Source organism: Arachis duranensis, chromosome 10 (assembly GCF_000817695.3).
Source record: "Arachis duranensis cultivar V14167 chromosome 10, aradu.V14167.gnm2.J7QH, whole genome shotgun sequence".
NCBI classification, from domain to species: Eukaryota; Viridiplantae; Streptophyta; class Magnoliopsida; order Fabales; family Fabaceae; genus Arachis; species Arachis duranensis.
In genome coordinates this window covers 75,811,902-75,829,259 of record NC_029781.3, presented here as the reverse complement: position 1 = coordinate 75,829,259, position 17,358 = coordinate 75,811,902, and the positions used below count along the sequence as shown (strand labels likewise).

General features: G+C 35.1%; 3 protein-coding genes and 1 long non-coding RNA gene across 4 annotated transcripts; 2 read left to right on the top strand and 2 right to left on the bottom strand.

Moving 5' to 3' along the window:
• The first annotated feature begins 2,683 nt into the window (after nt 1–2,683).
• On the top strand, nt 2,684–3,783 carry LOC107470311 (uncharacterized). The gene is made up of 4 exons (XR_008004640.1): nt 2,684–2,724; nt 2,903–2,981; nt 3,086–3,130; nt 3,220–3,783. It is a non-coding gene; the product is annotated as an uncharacterized LOC107470311 (long non-coding RNA).
• A 63-nt stretch (nt 3,784–3,846) lies between these two features.
• Nucleotides 3,847–6,289, top strand: LOC110276907 (uncharacterized). Its single transcript, XM_021133999.2, has 6 exons — nt 3,847–3,885; nt 3,983–4,226; nt 4,449–4,598; nt 4,698–5,467; nt 5,509–5,876; nt 6,016–6,289. Exons 1-6 carry the CDS (start codon nt 3,847–3,849, stop codon nt 6,287–6,289), a joined length of 1,845 nt encoding a protein of 614 aa, XP_020989658.2.
• A 5,296-nt stretch (nt 6,290–11,585) lies between these two features.
• On the bottom strand, nt 11,586–13,360 carry LOC107470313 (nodulin-related protein 1-like). The gene is made up of 2 exons (XM_016089703.3): nt 13,046–13,360; nt 11,586–11,981 (listed from the first exon to the last, which is right to left on the bottom strand). Exons 1-2 carry the CDS (start codon nt 13,260–13,262, stop codon nt 11,971–11,973), a joined length of 228 nt encoding a protein of 75 aa, XP_015945189.1. The 5' UTR covers nt 13,263–13,360; the 3' UTR covers nt 11,586–11,970.
• A 188-nt stretch (nt 13,361–13,548) lies between these two features.
• Nucleotides 13,549–14,994, bottom strand: LOC107470312 (protein SLOW GREEN 1, chloroplastic). Its single transcript, XM_016089702.3, has 4 exons — nt 14,316–14,994; nt 14,095–14,241; nt 13,942–14,022; nt 13,549–13,857 (listed from the first exon to the last, which is right to left on the bottom strand). The coding sequence occupies exons 1-4, from the start codon at nt 14,883–14,885 to the stop codon at nt 13,684–13,686; spliced, it is 972 nt and encodes a 323-aa protein (XP_015945188.1). The 5' UTR covers nt 14,886–14,994; the 3' UTR covers nt 13,549–13,683.
• Nucleotides 14,995–17,358: the final 2,364 nt, after the last annotated feature.

Here is a 17,358-nt window from a genome sequence, read left to right as displayed (position 1 = left end):
GCTTTCCCTACTCCACGGGTATGACCGCATCTAGCTCGTATGTTAGTCGGAAGGGGGTCTCCCCGGTGGACGATTGCTCGGTTGTACGGTAGGACCAGAGGACCGAGGCGAGCTCGTCGGCCCAAGCACCTTTTTTATTATCGAACCGCTTCTTAATCCCTAACAGGATGATCTTGTTGGCGGACTCAACCTGTCCGTTTGTTTGGGGGTGTTCCACCGAGAAAAACTTCTGTCTTATACCCAGGCCGGTGAGGAACTTCGTGAACTTCCTGTCAGTAAATTGTGTCCCGTTATCCGAGATGACGATCTCCGGGATGCCGAACCGTGTTATCACTTGCCTCCACATGAACTTTCTGCAATTGGATGAGGATATGCTGGCCAGCGGCTCGACCTCTATCCATTTGGTGTAGTAGTCAATGGCGACTATGAGGTACTTGACTTGTCCAGGACCAACCGGGAAGGGCCCCAAGAGGTCGATTCCCCACTGTGAGAATGGCCGGGAAGACGTTAACAAGCTTAGCTCGTAGGCCGGTGCCCTGTGGAAATTGGCGTTCTTTTGACACTTGACGCACTTTCTAACAAATTCTTTGGAGTCTGCCATCATTGATGGCCAATAGTATCCAGCTCAAATTAATTTTCTTGCTAGGGCCTTACCCCCAATGTGATATCCGCAACACCCTTCATGGACTTCCCTGAGGACGTAGTCCGTTTGGTTGGGGTGTAGACATTTCAATAGGGGCTGGTTGAGTCCTTTCCTAAACAGCTGACCCTGGATGATCGCGTACTTGGCCGCTTCCCTTCTCAGTTTCTCTGCGTCTTTTTCGTCGTCGGGGAGTTTACCGTTTTTCAAGAAGCTGGTGATGGGGTCCAACTATGAGGGGCTTATCCTTGACAGGTACAAAGTGACCGCCAGCTCCCTCATTATACCTTGGATGAGAGATCGGTTACCTTCTCCCGGTTTGGTGCTAGCCAATTTTGATAAGAGATCCGCCCGTGTGTTCCTTTCTCTTGGAACGTGGTGGATCGTGACCTCCTCAAACTTTTGGCTCAAATCCTTGACTTTCTCCAAGTATTTTTGTAATAGTGAATCTCTGGCTTGGTAACTCCCGTTTACTTGGGAGGTGACGACTTGTGAATCGCTGCATATTTCCAACCTTGTCGCTCCAACTTCCGTTGCTAGGGCTAAGCCCCCTATGAGGGCTTCATATTCTGCTTGGTTGTTCGAGACGGAAAATTCGAACTTGATCGACTGTTCGTATACGACCCCGGCTGGGCTTTCCAGGATGATCCCGGCGCCCTCGAACGTCTGATTGGAGGCTCCGTCCACGTGGAGCTTCCATCGTGTGCGCGTCTCTTCGGTTGGATCCCCCGTTACTTCTACCAGGAAGTCAGCCATCGCTTGCGCCTTGATCGCTTGCTGGGGTTCGTACCGTATGTCATATTGGGAAAGTTCAATGGACCAAGTCATCATCCTTCCCGCCAAATCGGGTTTTTGGAGTACTTGTCGGATTCCTTAGTCCGTCCTTACGACAATCCGGTGACCTTGGAAATATTGTTTTAACCTCCTTAAAGAGGTCAAGAGTGCCAAAGCTAGCTTTTCTAGTTTGCTGTACCTTAGTTCTGCCCCTTGTAGGGCTCTGCTCACGAAATAGACTGGCTGTTGAGCCCTTCCTTCTTCTCGTACCAAAACCGCAGCCAGGGCTTCTCCTGTTATGGCGAGATATAGGTATAACGGCTCCCCGTTCTTTGGCTTCCCGAGCACAGGGGGTGTCGCCAGGATTTTCTTGAAGTGTCTAAAGGCTTCTTCGCATGCGGGCGTCCATTCAAACGCTATCCCTTTCCTCATGAGGTTGAAGAAGGGTAGGGCTTTTATTGCCGAAGCTCCGAGAAAACGGGATAACGAGGTCAGTCGCCCTGCCAATCTCTGGACGTCCTTGATACAACCCGGGCTCTTCATCTGGAGTATCGCTTGGCATTTCTCAGGGTTAGCTTCTACCCCCCTTTGGGTTATCATGAACCCTAGGAACTTTCCAGCTTCCATGGCAAAGGCACATTTGAGGGGATTGAGCCTCATGCCGTGTTGTCGGAGAGACGCGAATACATTTGCTAGGTCATTCAGGAGGTCGTCGGGTCGCGTATTTTTCGCGAGGATGTCGTCTACATAGACTTCCACCGTCTTGCCTTTGAGGTCGCGGAATATTTTGTTCATCAGCCTTTGGTATGTTGCCCCCGCGTTTTTTAGGCCGAACGGCATCACCCTATAACAGAAGGTTCTCCCAGGCGTTATAAATGCTGTCTCATCCTCGTCGGGTCGGTGCATTGGTATCTGATTGTAGTCGGAGTAGGCATCCATAAAGCTCAGATACCGGTAGCCCGCCGCCGCGTCGACGAGTGCGTCTATGTTGGGGAGGAGAAACAATCTTTAGGGCATGCCTTGTTAAGGTCGGAGTAGTCTACGCACATTCTCCATTTGTCGCTGTGCTTCTTTACCAGAACCACATTCGAGAGCCAGGTCGAGTAGTCTAGTTCTCGTATGAAACTTGCTTCTAGGAGGCTGGCCGTCTGCCTGGCCACCTCCTCCGCCCTCTCCCATGACATCTTTCTCCTCCGTTGTGCTACCGGGCGTGCTTCCGATTTGACGGCCAGGTGGTGTGACATGACTTCGGGGTCTATGCCCGGCAAAAGGCAGAAAAGTGGGTTTGAAAGGGCTCCACAGTGCTTCAGGTTTGTGTGATTTCAATTGGGTAATGTTGTTGTTGGAGGGTGCATTTGTTAATTTCTTTTTCTTTTTTAGTTTCAAAATTTAAGGGATGGTAGGATTGGGTAATTAAAAGGGTTCGATAATACACATGCTTCTGTTTCTCTTTGACTTTGCTTTGTTTTTTCCGGTCTTCGTTGTTAGGAACTCCAACGAATTATACATCTGGGATTCCCTTGCCTGATAAGAGGACACTAGAATTGATCCTTGACAAGCTTCAAAAGTATGGGTTCTCGGTGTTCCCACTTCGCGCTTGATCTTTTGTCTGTATTTTGCTTTATCATATGATTGCGTGGCGATCCTAATTTTCGGTCTGTATGATGGCAGGAAGACACTTATGGTGTGTTTGCAGAGCCGGTTGATCCAGAAGAGGTGTGTGAGATTTTCTTTCTTTGAATTGGTACTCTTGCTTTTGGAAGACACCCTTAGGGTTGGAAGCTCAAATTTTGTTTGTCATGCAGCTCTCCAATTATCAAGATGTGATTGAGCATCCCATGCACTTTGCCACTGTCAGGAAGAAGTTGGCAAATGGATCCTATTCTACTTTGGAGCAATTTGAGGTGCATAAGAACTTCTCTTGATTGTTTGTGAATTTGTTATTAGAGGAGCTTTTGTCTTTTGTTTGAGATTTTTATTGTTTTGGAATGTTGTGTGATCATGAGCCTGCTTACAATTCCCAGAATTGAGTGAGAATTGAAATTGAACATCAGGGACTGGCAGACTGCTTTCTCTCTCGGTTTCTTTTTTTATTTGGTTACATTCTCTCTCTTTTCGTTTAGTGGATTCTTTAAGATTGGGGAGCTTGTCAGCAATGTGTCAGCAAAAAATATTCGTTGTTTGAAATTAGAATGTAAACCCTTTGGACTGGCTTTTTCATAATCAATTACAATGGTTATACATGATATTCAAGAAACATGATAATGAACTTACTTTTCTACTATGGGATCCCTCTAGGATCTAGTGCATGAAAATCTTGATTTTTTTTCCTGACTGAGTAAAAATTGCAAGACAAAATATACTGTAACTTGCTTACTTGTGCATGAAATTGTTGGATGCAGAATGATGTATTTTTAATCTGCTCAAATGCAATGCAATACAATGCACCAGAGACTATATACCACAAACAGGTAAAGAGCGCAATACTTGTTTTCTCTACCAACAAGTGCGGCATCACCACATCACTAACCATTTTTGTGTGAACTTTATGACCTGTATCTGTTTCAGGCACGAGCAATACAAGAACAAGGGGGGAAAAAGTTTGAGAAGTTAAGGATAGCCTTTGAACGCTCTCAGGCTGAGCTGAAACTGGAACAAAAATCAAGATCTAATGCTTTGGTTAAGAAGCCAGGAAAGAGGCCACCAGGTCGACCCTCACAGGAACCTATTGGCTCTGATTTCTCCTCAAGGGCAACTCCTGCTACTACTGGTGATCTACAGCCAACATCTTATCCAGTGCAAGGGGGTAGCTGTGAGAGGCCTGGAATCATTGATGGAATTCTAGAGGCTAATGCTTTCATGATTGATGCAACTCGAGAAAGCTGAAGATGTTTTTTCAGGTATCTCAAACAGGGGATCTTGTTTCATCCGTCTGCACTCATACGTTATGCCTTCATCTATGCTTTCTGAGAGAAGGATAATGGGGTCAAAATTATGTTGTTTTCGCTTAATTCTATTGCTGTATTTATTTCAGGGAGAGGTCTTCTCTCTCAGATGGGAAGGAGGTCGTTAGCGCTTGATGAGGATCATCGTGCATCTTATAATATGTCAAATCAATCAATTACACGATCAGATTCAATATTTATGACTTTTGAGACTGAACCAAAGCATCTAGTCACTGTATGTATCAATAGCGCTGATTTCTAATTTTTTAATTAATTTCTTCAACTCATCATTCTCATACCATTCTTTTCTTTTTGGATATTGGTTGGACTTCATGCAGATTACTCCTATGCTAGGAGTTTGGCTCGATTTAGTGCTAGTCTAGGGCTTATTGCTTGGAAAGTTGCTTCCCAGAAGATTCAGCAGACGCTGTCAGATGGCTATAAATTTGGTCATGGTTGGGTTGGAGTGTATGAACCACTTTCAACCCCAGGATTAATGTTTAACAACCATATCCAAAAGGATGATAGTCTGGTTAGGAAGTTGCATTCTAGTAGTGAATTTATAAAGGGTGATAGAAATTGTAAGATTGTGGAACCCACTGTTGAACACCATGGCAATGGGCAAGTTTTTCAGGGAAAGCAGTCTTCAATTTGTCCTCCCAATGGGCTTGCATCAGAGGGAAAACCCTTTTTGTTTGGTTCTGGAGGGATAAGGCCCAATACTTCTGCAGACCTTGACAATCTTGATAATCAGAAACAGAGTGTCCAATCGAAGAGTTTCAGCAAGTCTGAGACTCAAGGTTTCAAACAAGTGGGGTTGAACTCTGCACTTTCAGCTAATCAAAATAATTCCAATTCAGTTGCTAAGTTTCCAAGTAATGCTCCTCCAACTTTGTCTAAGCCCAGAGAAATGGTATCAAGGAGCATGAATGCTGCTCCATCTGTATTGTTCAAACAGCCGGACACTAATGGAGTTGTTAGTGGAGAATTGTCGAATGGAAAAGTCATGAATGCCAGTTCTAATAGAGAGGTGACTGGTCCATCATCCGAAGGTACATCAAACCAAGCAGGGAGAGCAGCTCCTCCTGTCCATGGCAAGGAGCAGAGTGTCAGTGACCCAGTTCAGTTGATGAGAATGTTTGCTGAAAGCCTGAAAGGGCTCAAAAACAACAAGCTTCAAATCATTCCCGGGGTAATGCTCAGCCAGTCATACCATCAGATGGACCTGGACAGAGAGATGATTCAGCCAATGCTTCAGCAGCAGCTGCTGCTGCTCGTGCATGGATGTCTGTAGGGGCAGGAGGCTTTAAGCAAGTACCTGACAATTCGAGCTCACCCAAAAATCAGATATCTGCATATTCATTGTACAATTCGTCAAGAGAGTTGCAGCAGCATACATCCCAGATTCGGGGGAACTTTCCTTCTGGATCAGTGCCTTTCCAATCTGACAAGAACAATTTCCATTTCAAGCACTTGCACCGCAACCTGCTGCCTTACAATTTCCAAACAGACCTATGGTCATCCCTCAATTGGCATCGGCTGACCTATCTAGATTCCAAATGCAGTCCCATTGGCAAGGTCTAAGTCCTCCTACCCAACCAAGACAAAAGCAGGAAACACTTCCTCCTGACTTGAATATTGGCTTCCAATCTCCAGGATCGCCTGCAAAGCAATCATCAGGGGTCGTTGCCTCACAGCAACCAGACCTAGCTTTGCAGCTATGATGTGGCATTGCTGTCTTGATGTTTCCAAAGGAATTGAACTTATTAGAACTGGGTTCCTCTCATTGGATTTTGAATTTTCATCCCAGAAGGCCTGCATACATGTGAGAGAGATAAAGGTCTACCTTGGTTACGATTTGGTGCAAGACTGCAAGGTAGTGCTGATTCAAAAATGTGCTTGCAAGTTCGGAAGACTCATGGTGGATTAAATAACTTCAGAACTTATTGTGGCAGGTCTCTGTTCCACGTTGTTGAAGCCACAGAAGAAAATCTGCTGGTGATTAATTAAGACAGTAGGCGAAAAATCCTATTGTTGCCTTTGTAAATTGTTTACAAATGAGATCCAATTGGGTAGATATTAGGTCATATGATTGCTTATGCAAAATGTATCTGAATTGATGGTAGGGCATCTTCTTAGTTTCTCTATTATTTTGTGCAATGGAAGTTACATGTTATTTAGGCAAAACAGCTGCTTCATTTTCCTTAACTTGATATGGTCACTTCTTTGAATAGATTTAGGTCAAGTGCATTTTCATTCTTCCTGTCTTGTGTGTTACTTTTTGAAAGAGTTTTATAGAAAGAAAATTTTTTCCCTCCATATATAGGTTTGAATGAACAAATTTTAACTTTTTATTATATTGTATGGTTGGTATTTATATTGGGATGTGTTGTGACCATTGTCCTTATATATTAAACTATTATATAATGATAATTAGTTGTGCACATAAATATTATGTTAATTATATTAATGACAAAAGAATCAATTTATTTATAGTTATAAAAATATAAAATACAAAAACTGAACTGAACATATTTAAAATTCAAAAACCAAATTACTAAAATATTTTCTAAAATTTAAATATGGATTTAGCCTTTTTTTTTTTTGCTAAAAAGTTATTTTTATAGTATAATAATAAAAATTTTTAAAATTTGATCTTTTTAATGTATTGAAAATATATAAAAAGAAAATGATCCTTTTAATAACCTTCAGTAAAATATTTACAGAAATGCTAGACGAATAAGTTATTTTTATAACCGAGTCTAACAAAGTATCTTTAGGCATGTTTTCTCATCTACGTTATGTGCTCACCTTCAATTCCAACATATTCGGTACTCTTAAAATATGTTCTTATAAGTCCATGTTAGCAAATCCCCCTTTAAATATTCTTGTACGAAGTGAGTTTTTACTTTGATCCTAACGGGTTTTATTATAAGGCCTAAGACTATGAAGGGATTATTAACTAAGCTTGTGTGAAGTAAAAAACATCATATTTTATCTTTTAATGTTGTTTCTATTGTTTAGTTCGTTTAAATTTACATAACTTGATTGCAATCTAAGTGTATCAGTCCCTTAACTAACCATATCAGGGCTACAATGGTTAACAATAGACAAAATTGATTTGAAGTTATAAAAACAATTTAAGAGATTTGCATTGCAACAACCACAACAATGATTGTGCAAATTAAACTACAACTTAAAACCTCTCATATATATAGTATTTTTACGAACATTGATAGTCGGGGGTTTGAATCTCGGAACTCGTGACAATTCAAAGCTCATAGTTTATTTATTTAATTTAGCATATTGAATTATTGATGTCTCTTCTCTTTTTGAACTTGATAAAGCTTTAAGTTTTCTCACGGTTCTCCCAAATCTTGATGTGAATTCTATCACTAAATTCCAAAGTAGGATTCCGAACAACTTTTCCTCCCTTGATTTTTGTCCATCTGATGATAATTAACACAAAGTTGGCACAGGATTCGGTGGTCCAGGAATCTTTGGACCACTTAGTGGTCCAAGTAGAAAACATGTTTTTAGAGTTTTTTTATCAATTGCTACGTAGTCCTTGAACTAATTTTAATTACAAATCAACCCCATATATTTTATTTAATTATAAAAATAATTTTTTATTTTATAAATTATTATTTTATCAATTATCAATTATATTTATTAACAATCAAATACAAAAATAACAACCAATTATATCCTCCATTCATCCTAATAATTCCAATTGATTAAAAAATTAACTTTGATCTCGTTATGTTCGTCCATGGCTTCCAAATCGTGTTTCCTTGAAATTCAATCAATTGGTTTACACTATATCACAAAACAATCGATTGAAAGTTGTAAGGTAGAATGGTAAAAAGCTTATACCAATCGATTGTTTATACTTTCCAATCGAATGAATACCTAAAAATAATCGATTGTTGTTGTTACTCAATCGATTGAATTCACAAAAACAACATGGATTTGCCAAATACAATCGATTGGAAAGTGATGACATTGAAGTTTTAGCCAAATTCAATCGATTGGTAATGTAATCCAATCGATTGGAAGGTGATGAAGTTGAATGTTTTGCCAATTTCAATCGATTGGTAATGGTACATAAAATTTATAAAACGTCAATGATATTTTGTTTTAAATTAATTTATAAAATTTTTTAGATTTGTGTCTTATGAAAAGAAAAAAAAATTATAGTACAGTAAAACTTAGCTGAAACCAAATAACATAGTGTAACACACATCTTTGATCAATATTAAAAAAAAAATAGCCTAATTATGTACATAAAATCCTAAAAAATACAGTTCTATCTTTTTTAATTAAGTTAGCTTTAAAATACCAATAATACTTTTTCATGTGCTGCTTTTAATCTAAAATCCTAGAAAAAAATTGATTTAAAATATTATAATGTTATTATATTGGCACAACACTTTATTTTTGTATGATAAATATAAGTACATTTTTATATAAAGTATTTAAAGTATATAAAAATGTACTCCTTTTATAAAAAAAAATATTTAAAAAGTCATTAAATTTTTATATGTTATTAAAATTTAATAAATACAAGTACATTTTTATATGTTATTTTTAATTCAATGTACTAATAGGAGTTAAAATTAATTTATATTTAATAATTTTATACTAAAATTAATTTACTATAATTTTGTTTTATACTTCTTTTAGTATATTTTTTCATATTATATAGTATTTTTTCTAATATCTTATTGTACAATGTGTAATTCGAATTACCATTTGATTCGAAATGTGAGTAATTCGAATCAATTTGATTCGAACTTCCTCCTACTCACGTGTTCCTACTAATTCGAATTGATACAATTCGAATTATGCTTTTATAATTCGTTCCAAGTTGATTCGAATTACTTGTACACAATGGTTGGGAATAATTCGAGCTGTATTGATTCGAATTATTAAGGAATGTAATTCGAATAAAGTTGAAATCCATGTTGTTTTCGTGAATTCAATCGATTGTTTTGAGGCATTCATTCGATTGGAAAGTATAAACAATCGATTGGTATAAGCTTTTTACCATTCTACCTTACAACTTTCAATCGATTGTTTTGTGATATAGTGTAAACCAATTGATTGAATTTCAAGGAAACACGATTTGGAAGCCATGGACGAACATAACGAGATCAAAGTTAATTTTTTAATCAATTGGAATTATTAGGATGAATGGAGGATATAATTGGTTGTTATTTTTGTATTTGATTGTTAATAAATATAATAGATAATTGATAAAATAATAATTTATAAAATAAAAAACTATTTTTATAATTAAATAAAATATATGGGGTTGATTTGTAATTAAAATTAGTTCAAGGACTACGTAACAATTGATAAAAAAACTCTAAAAACATGTTTTCTACTTGGACCACTAAGTGGTCCAAAGGTTCCTGAACCACCGAATCCTGTGCCCACAAAGTTGATATATATATGTTTGTCAGTTTGTGCATAGCTTTATGAACATTTGTGATAATTATTGTTTAATGTGTTACCTATATTTTGTGACCAAAACATGAAGAAAGGTGGCTTTGAAAGTTCTACTCAACTCAGACATTGTGCCAATCTTCCACCAAAATACTTGAAATTTTTGGACACAGTGAAGGAGTCTGCATTAAAAAAATGTAACAAATTTGTTAGTGATCAAGTTAACAAAGTAATTAGATAAATAAAGGAAATGAAAATTTCATACACACTTTCCAGCGCCATGGATGGAAAGTAAGTGGATCCTCGTATATTTCTAAGTTCAATGAAGATTTGGTGTAATAGCCAGAATGATCCAATTAGCAGGAATTATATATTCTGCAAAATTATAAAAGTTAAACATATTATATCATCATCTTACAGAACTTGGGATATTTAGAGATAACTCTAGGTAGTAGTATACCTTTAAAGTGAATATCTTTCAACGTTTTTCTTAATATTCCAGGAAAATTGAGAACCTAAGGGTCTCATTCATTACCTGAAATATGTATAGTAAGAATGTGAGTTATGAGAGAAGTATTAGAGAAAGGAATAGTGAATCAAACAGCGTCATTCTTCAAGGCATGCAATAGTGTGCAAAATGGGTTACTGTCAAATTTTCAGCAGAATACAATGAAAAACACTTTATTTGTTTATGCACTCGGTCAAGTCCTACACTAAATGATAATTTACAGAATAATATTCTCTATCCTTTCTTTTGCGCATAAAAAAAGTGTTGAGATGGATATACAGCAATAATGAAATGAGAGAAATTTATAGGTATGGAGTACATGCAATAAGCAGCTACGTACATGCAACTACGTACTCAACAGATACAACTTTTTAAATAGTTACCTTTCAACACACATAACTTTTCAAATAGTTACAACCTTTAAACAAGTTGTAACCTTTGAATAAGTCACAACTATATAAAAAGATGTAACTCTTTAAAATAACTTTTCATATGTTTTGAAAATATATCTCACAATCTCCCAACATTTTTAAAATTTCTTTTCAACTCTATCATTCTGGAAGTCTTATGCTTTCATTAGAGGTATCTTGCGATTTGAACCCTTACCTAATAATCAGTGGTATTCACTCATCTAAATTTAAAATGATAGACAAACTTTGAACTATTTAACTCATATAACAAATAAAATTTCGATATACTACATGACCTTGTATCTTGTATCATTTCGTGAGTGCTTTAAGAGTAAAATATTAACTCCAAGAATCGACCTCAATTCACACTCATATAGGGAGACTTTATGAAAAATATCCCATAATTAAATACTTCAACAATAATATACTTGCTATAGGTCTATTAAGAGTAAAGCTCATCCTGTTTCTTTGTACCATTATGGTTCCAAGTACTTTTTACCTTGGGATGAAAGAAATAATTATGAGTACTTATAATTACTCTAATAGTACATGCATATCGTAATAAGTTTTAAGAGAATGAATCAAAGAGCCTAGAAAGAACTCAGAACACCGTCACTGACCATCAATCTGATACATATAGATAAAGCAATCATCAGAAATGGATGGCGGTAAGATAAAACAGATTATGATCATGTTTGTGCTTCTTAATGGCTAATTTTAGATTCTAAAATTTCCTTATAAGTCTTCGTTAAATATTCAATACAATAAAACCAACGTTAAAAAGTAAAATGGACATACGCTATGAAGAAGCTATTTTATAACACAAAAGAAAGCATTTTTTTTAGAGATATCTCCATTGCATACAATGCTTTTCCACTTAAGCAAAAAACTGGATTTAATAATAATCACGAGGCACGTGAGAGAAATAATGTTTACAAGGGCACATTCTCTAAGCATTGTACTCAACAATCTACATCTCAATGTATGCCCAAAAATCTGCAATTCTATTATTCTAAGCATCCAAATAGAATTAATAGAAGTACTTTACACCAAAAGTTGATACAGAGAACGAGAATTATTCACAACGATAAAGCAGAGATGACTACAAACTAGATATATACAAGTTTCAGACCAAGCAGCTTCAATTCAAACAGGTCCAAAGTCCAAACCTTCTATCTAGGTAACTAATAATTACATGGGCCTTATTCATCAAGATCTGATTCTTCATCAGTTTCTTCAAATTCACTGTTTTCCTTCAGAAATTAGTCAAAAGATTTGAAATGAACGCCAGCTGATGTATTTTAACACAAAAAGGAGTGTCTCCTCAAAGGCACAAATTGTGTGTCACAGGGTCTAATTAAAATATAAATAAATGTTCTTGCGCAGTTTAATGAAGAGCTCTGTTAGGAGCGTATAAACCGTTTCTAATGTGACTAGCACCAAAGATCACAGCCATAATAATGCAATTCAGGCAAAATCAGAAAAGGAGAGGCTACATTAAACCTAAACTCATAAGTCATTGTTTTTCATTTCTCTCTACATGCCTTGCCAATCTGAACTAACACAGGAAGGATCAATTACCAAAAGGAAATGCATTAATATACAAATAATAATAAGTAACAACAGCAGCAGCAACAATAATATAGTTGACGTTCATGCAAAGTATACAAACATTTTGCAAATTCTCATGTCTAAAAATAACAGACAATTTTTTAAAAGAAGCAGTGATCACATTATATGTTGTATTTGGAATTTTAGAAATTATAAGAATTTCTAAAATAATTAATTGTGCAAACAAATACTATCTTGCTCCCAGACAAACTAAAAAGATAAACTAGATTAGAAGAACTACTGATACAATGGGTTTTATACATACATCTCGCATTGACTTGCCATCTGGGTTCTGCTCTTGAAATTCATTACAAAAATCTTCTCTTAAGAATCACAAAGGACTTCAAGTAAGCGCAATAAATTTGAAAATTTAAAAGACCTTCCATCAGTGGAAATAAAACAGTTGCTTTATGTACACAATGCTCAAGTAAATTGCGATATATTGAACAAAGAACATTAAAACAAGTTAGAAGCAGGGGAAGGAAACTATGGCAGCAAAATCATGATTAAATGACTTGTGATAAACATGTCTTTTAATATGAATGATTGTCTTGACTCTTGAAAATAACGTACTGATGCATCTAATCGGACTTGTATGCGCACAAACTTTCCATCAAGGGATGGTCATATTATTCATTATTGGTTGAAAATGTTAATGAGAAAGAAAAACGATTTAAAAGGAGAACTTACTAGGGGTGGTACCTACCTGAAGCTAAAAAAGTGATAATCTGATCATCAAGCTTGCCATACTGGCCAGTAGCGTCAAGAAGGTCTCCGGCCGCATTGGCAGCTTTTGCCTTGTCCACCTTGTCTGCCTCCCCACTGATGTTTGCCTGAGCCGTCTCTGCCACCACCTTGGCGCTCGAGAACAGCTCGCTTGTCGAGTGCTGCTCCTCCTTCTTCTCTGGGATCTCGGAAGCCATTTCTGAGTAACTGTTCTTTTTTAATAAGATGCCAAATGTTTCAGGTTTTGTGATACTGTTGATGGAGGAGCTGTTATCCGAATTCACAGCTGTGAGGAAGATTTTTACTCTGGAAGTTGTGGTTGCAAATAATGGGACAATTATTCACTTTTGATTTCTTTTCTAGTTCATTTTGATAACCCGAAAGTTTTATACTGTCGTCTAATTCATTTATTTGGATGTAAAAGAAATTATTTTAGTTAATATAATAATACATAATTAACTAAATAATACAAGAAAAAAGACACTGCCGTAATTGTAACTACTAATTAGCTAGCTAATCAATAACGAAACAGTAAAGAGAAAGGTTGTGACATGAAAACAAAACCGATGCTTGCTATACATTGTAGTTCATCACAAAAGCCATTCAGAAAAGAAGTTTCTATTTCCGATATGAATATTCCTTCATAAACTGTTCTCTGGAAGTTGCTCTTGCTGATAAGGCAACATCATCAAGGAATCCCCTCTGTGGAAACTCTTCAGGCACAAGAGATTGATATGTTTCAAACTGCTGTGCAGCTTCCTCCTTTTTATCGAGCAGACTGTATATAATTCCCTACAGATAGATACAAAAGGGAATAATATTGCAAAAGATAACACAACAATGGCATAGCATAACACAGATAATAAATAAACTTACCTGGCAAAGATAAGGCCTGAAATCTCGAGGATTTTCATTAACCAAATCTTGAAACCTTTTTAAACCCTCCTCCAAATCACCCTAGAATGCTGAATTATTAGCAATGTACCATTACTAATTTTACTATAACAAGCTGAAAGATGAAGAATTCACCTGCACAACAAACATTTGTGCAATTAAGATTCGTATATTCCTCTCCTCTGTAACTCTCTCTTGACGCGAAGCTAGCTCCCTAGCCTTATCCAGCATTTCAAACACAGCACGCCCTTCATGGTTCTTGTGCATCACCATAGCCAAACCCTGTTGAACAGATAGCAAATTAGCAACCATTGTTCCTTGTATGAAATACACGCAAGAGGATCAGAAAGATTTACGTGGAGAGCTCTGAGAAAAAGAGGCCTTTGGCGCAAGATTTCCTTGAAGAGTCTCTTTGAAGTAGTGAAGTGGCCCATGGTTTCGTAACAGAGGGCCAACAAAAGCCTCCATTCAACTTCGTTTGGCTCCACCTTAATCAAACTCTCTACCAACTTAACCGCCTCTTTGGCCTTCCCTCTCCTAATCTTGCCGTACAGAACCACCTTCAGAGCCTCAACGTTCTTCGGGTCATTCTCCAGAATCTTCTGGCACATCTCCTCCTCCGTCTCCGTCTTCTCCTCGGGGAGTACAGCAGCAGGCGGGGGTGTGAGTGCTGCCATGGCGGTTCTGTTGGAGAAGGAGCCGACGAAGATGAAGGAGCCGATGAGGAGAGAAGCTATGTTTTGTTTCACAAAACTTGAAAAGACCCTTGGTGCGGAAGAAACAAGTGCTGGAAAATGTGTGGGGAGTTGAAATGAAATCCTAGGAAGGGAATTGGAGAAGGCATAGCGTGAAGATTTGGAACTGAGAAATTCTGACTGGGAATTCGAACAGATGGTGAAACCAGAGATTGAAGTAGAAGAAGCCATGGTTGTTGCTAAGGTTAGAACTTAGAAAATAAGAAAACACTCTTTGCCGGTAAAAAACACCTCTCCGCCACTCTCCATTACAATCACATCCAACAACTTGCCACAATTTTCTTTCTTTTTGTTTTTTTGGGAATAACTTGCCAGTTGCCGCAACGCATCCAACAACTTGCCCTAGCAGAAACGGGCCTGCTTATCTATAATATAGGCCCATTTGAAACAGTTAGCTCACTTTTACTTTTTTCATTGTTAGTAATAAAATTAGTGTATGTTCCGTATCTTAATACATAAAATTATATAAAAATTTTTATTAAAATTCAAATAAAAATATATATATATAGTAATTATTATTATAAATATTTTATAATTTAAAAATATTAAAAATAATTAATATTTATTTTAATCAATTTAAATTTATTAAATGATCATTTTATTTGTTCGCTTAAGCAAGTATTTGGAGTTCGAATTTCGCCTTGTGTGTATCACAATCCATTAGTTAGCGACAGATCCTTAATAAATAGAACATCAATATGTGGTGGATTAATTCTCGACTTGCCAAGTTAGAAAATCCATAGAAAAAAAATTGTATTTATCTTTAAAATAGATTAATTTTTCATTAATAGAAATATTTATGAATTTTTGTCTTTGTTAAAATTTACTTGGGACAATTTTATTTATTGCTATAGTATTCATTCTTGAAATCAAAACAATATGATCAACATTGTTACTTGTTAAAACTTCACATTTTATGAAATAATTTTTAAATTTTCAAATTCATAAACTTATGTCATTACAAAAGTAATTAGATCGATTAATATTTTTTGGTAATATGGTGTATCGAAACACCATCGTTGAGTATTGGTTAGTTTGAAAAGAAACCGATAACAACTTTTGTTATTCAATATATAATTTATTCTATTGAAAAATAAATTAATATTTTCTAAACTTGTAAATACATTTTCTTTTAATTTTTTACACTATTTTATTTGACCATATTTACCATTAAAAAATAGTAAATGGCCATACTATCTTACAATATATATGATGTAAATAGTAATTTTTTATCTTAAAATTAATTTTGGTTAGTGAGATAAAATTTAAAATATTTTTTTATTTTCTTACTCAAATTTAAATTTAAATTTAGAATTGATTAACAACTCATCATTTTTTTAATTTCAATAAAAAATAATTTGGTTAGATGCAAAATATTCATCATTTAATAATTTCAATCATTTAAATTTTAATTACCAAAAATTGGATTAAAAATTAATTATAAACTTAATAATCGATAATATATATTATATTGGTATGTAAATAATAATATCCAATGTATTAATTAGTTATTTTTTTGATAGAATTAATGTATAATCTATTGAGAATTGATTTATTATCCAAATTTTTTTTATAAACTTTGTAATATGTAAAAATAGTGATCTTATTTGTTATTATTATTTAAACAATTTTTCATAATTTTTTAATTAGGTAACTAACTTAATTAATAACGCTTCATCACTAAATATAAAAATCCGATTTTTATATAATAGAACAGATAAATTTAAATGCATAATATTATTCTTATTAATATTATCTAATTATATTTATGCAACTTAAACTTTTAGAGAAAATTATTAATAACATCTTATTGGTCAAAAAACTTATTAATGACTCTAGAGTTTAGATAACTTAATGTGAATTTCTTTTTATTTTTTACATTAACTTTAGATAAAAAAAATTAGTTCTGACATATAATTGAAAACTTAAAATGCAATTAATAAACAAATTTTATCTATAATTGTTAATGAGATGTAATCTAGATATAATGAGAAATAAATCATATAAATAAAAATTTTGCATAATAAATAGAGTTAAATTCAAGGATAACGATGTTTTTTAATTAATTTTTTTAATTTATTCAATTACAATAATAATAATAATAATAATAATAATAATAATAATAATATATTTGTCTAATTTAATTTAATTTTCTCGTAGACAATTCCTAATATATTTTATATTCATCTACATTTAAAAAAAAGAAATGAAGGATATATAATCTTTAACACGGTGCTCTTTTAGATATTTAGAAATATGAAAAAAAAAAGCCTTGAGAAACCAAATAGCCACCGAACTTTTTTTACCCTCAATTCTATGACCTCACTCCCAAAAACCTAGGAGAGTAGAATATTGCTTGACTTGCTTTCGAATGCAATAGAGAAGAATATGCAACTTCCATCTCGTCGCTGTTATTCTACCTGTCCAGTCACTACTGTTGTCGTGTCTGCTCTGTCGCCGTGTGCGTTGCTATGCGTCATCCAATTTAATAAATTTAATTATAATAAATAATAAATTATTTATTTTATTTTAGATTTCATAAATGAAAAAAAAAACAATTCACTGATATAATAAATTACAATTAACGTAGTCTAATTAATTAAGTAATATAAATTTTAATAAATTATATTAATATTTAAATATC

What these genes read in the sequence shown, in the direction of transcription:
- LOC110276907 (XM_021133999.2), top strand. Translation starts at nt 3,847, where the DNA reads ATGCAATACAATGCACCAGAGACTATATACCACAAACAG. An exon ending in AGACTATATACCACAAACAG is followed by an intron (nt 3,886 to 3,982) that starts GTAAAGAGCGCA and finishes TATCTGTTTCAG; the next exon opens with GCACGAGCAATACAAGAACA. An exon ending in TCCAGTGCAAGGGGGTAGCT is followed by an intron (nt 4,227 to 4,448) that starts GTGAGAGGCCTG and finishes TATTTATTTCAG; the next exon opens with GGAGAGGTCTTCTCTCTCAG.
- LOC107470313 (XM_016089703.3), bottom strand. Translation starts at nt 13,262, where the DNA reads ATGGCTTCCGAGATCCCAGAGAAGAAGGAGGAGCAGCACTCGACAAGC.
- LOC107470312 (XM_016089702.3), bottom strand. Translation starts at nt 14,885, where the DNA reads ATGGCTTCTTCTACTTCAATCTCTGGTTTCACCATCTGTTCGAATTCC. An exon ending in TTTTTCTCAGAGCTCTCCAC is followed by an intron (nt 14,242 to 14,315) that starts GTAAATCTTTCT and finishes TCTGTTCAACAG; the next exon opens with GGTTTGGCTATGGTGATGCA. An exon ending in CACAAATGTTTGTTGTGCAG is followed by an intron (nt 14,023 to 14,094) that starts GTGAATTCTTCA and finishes TCAGCATTCTAG; the next exon opens with GGTGATTTGGAGGAGGGTTT.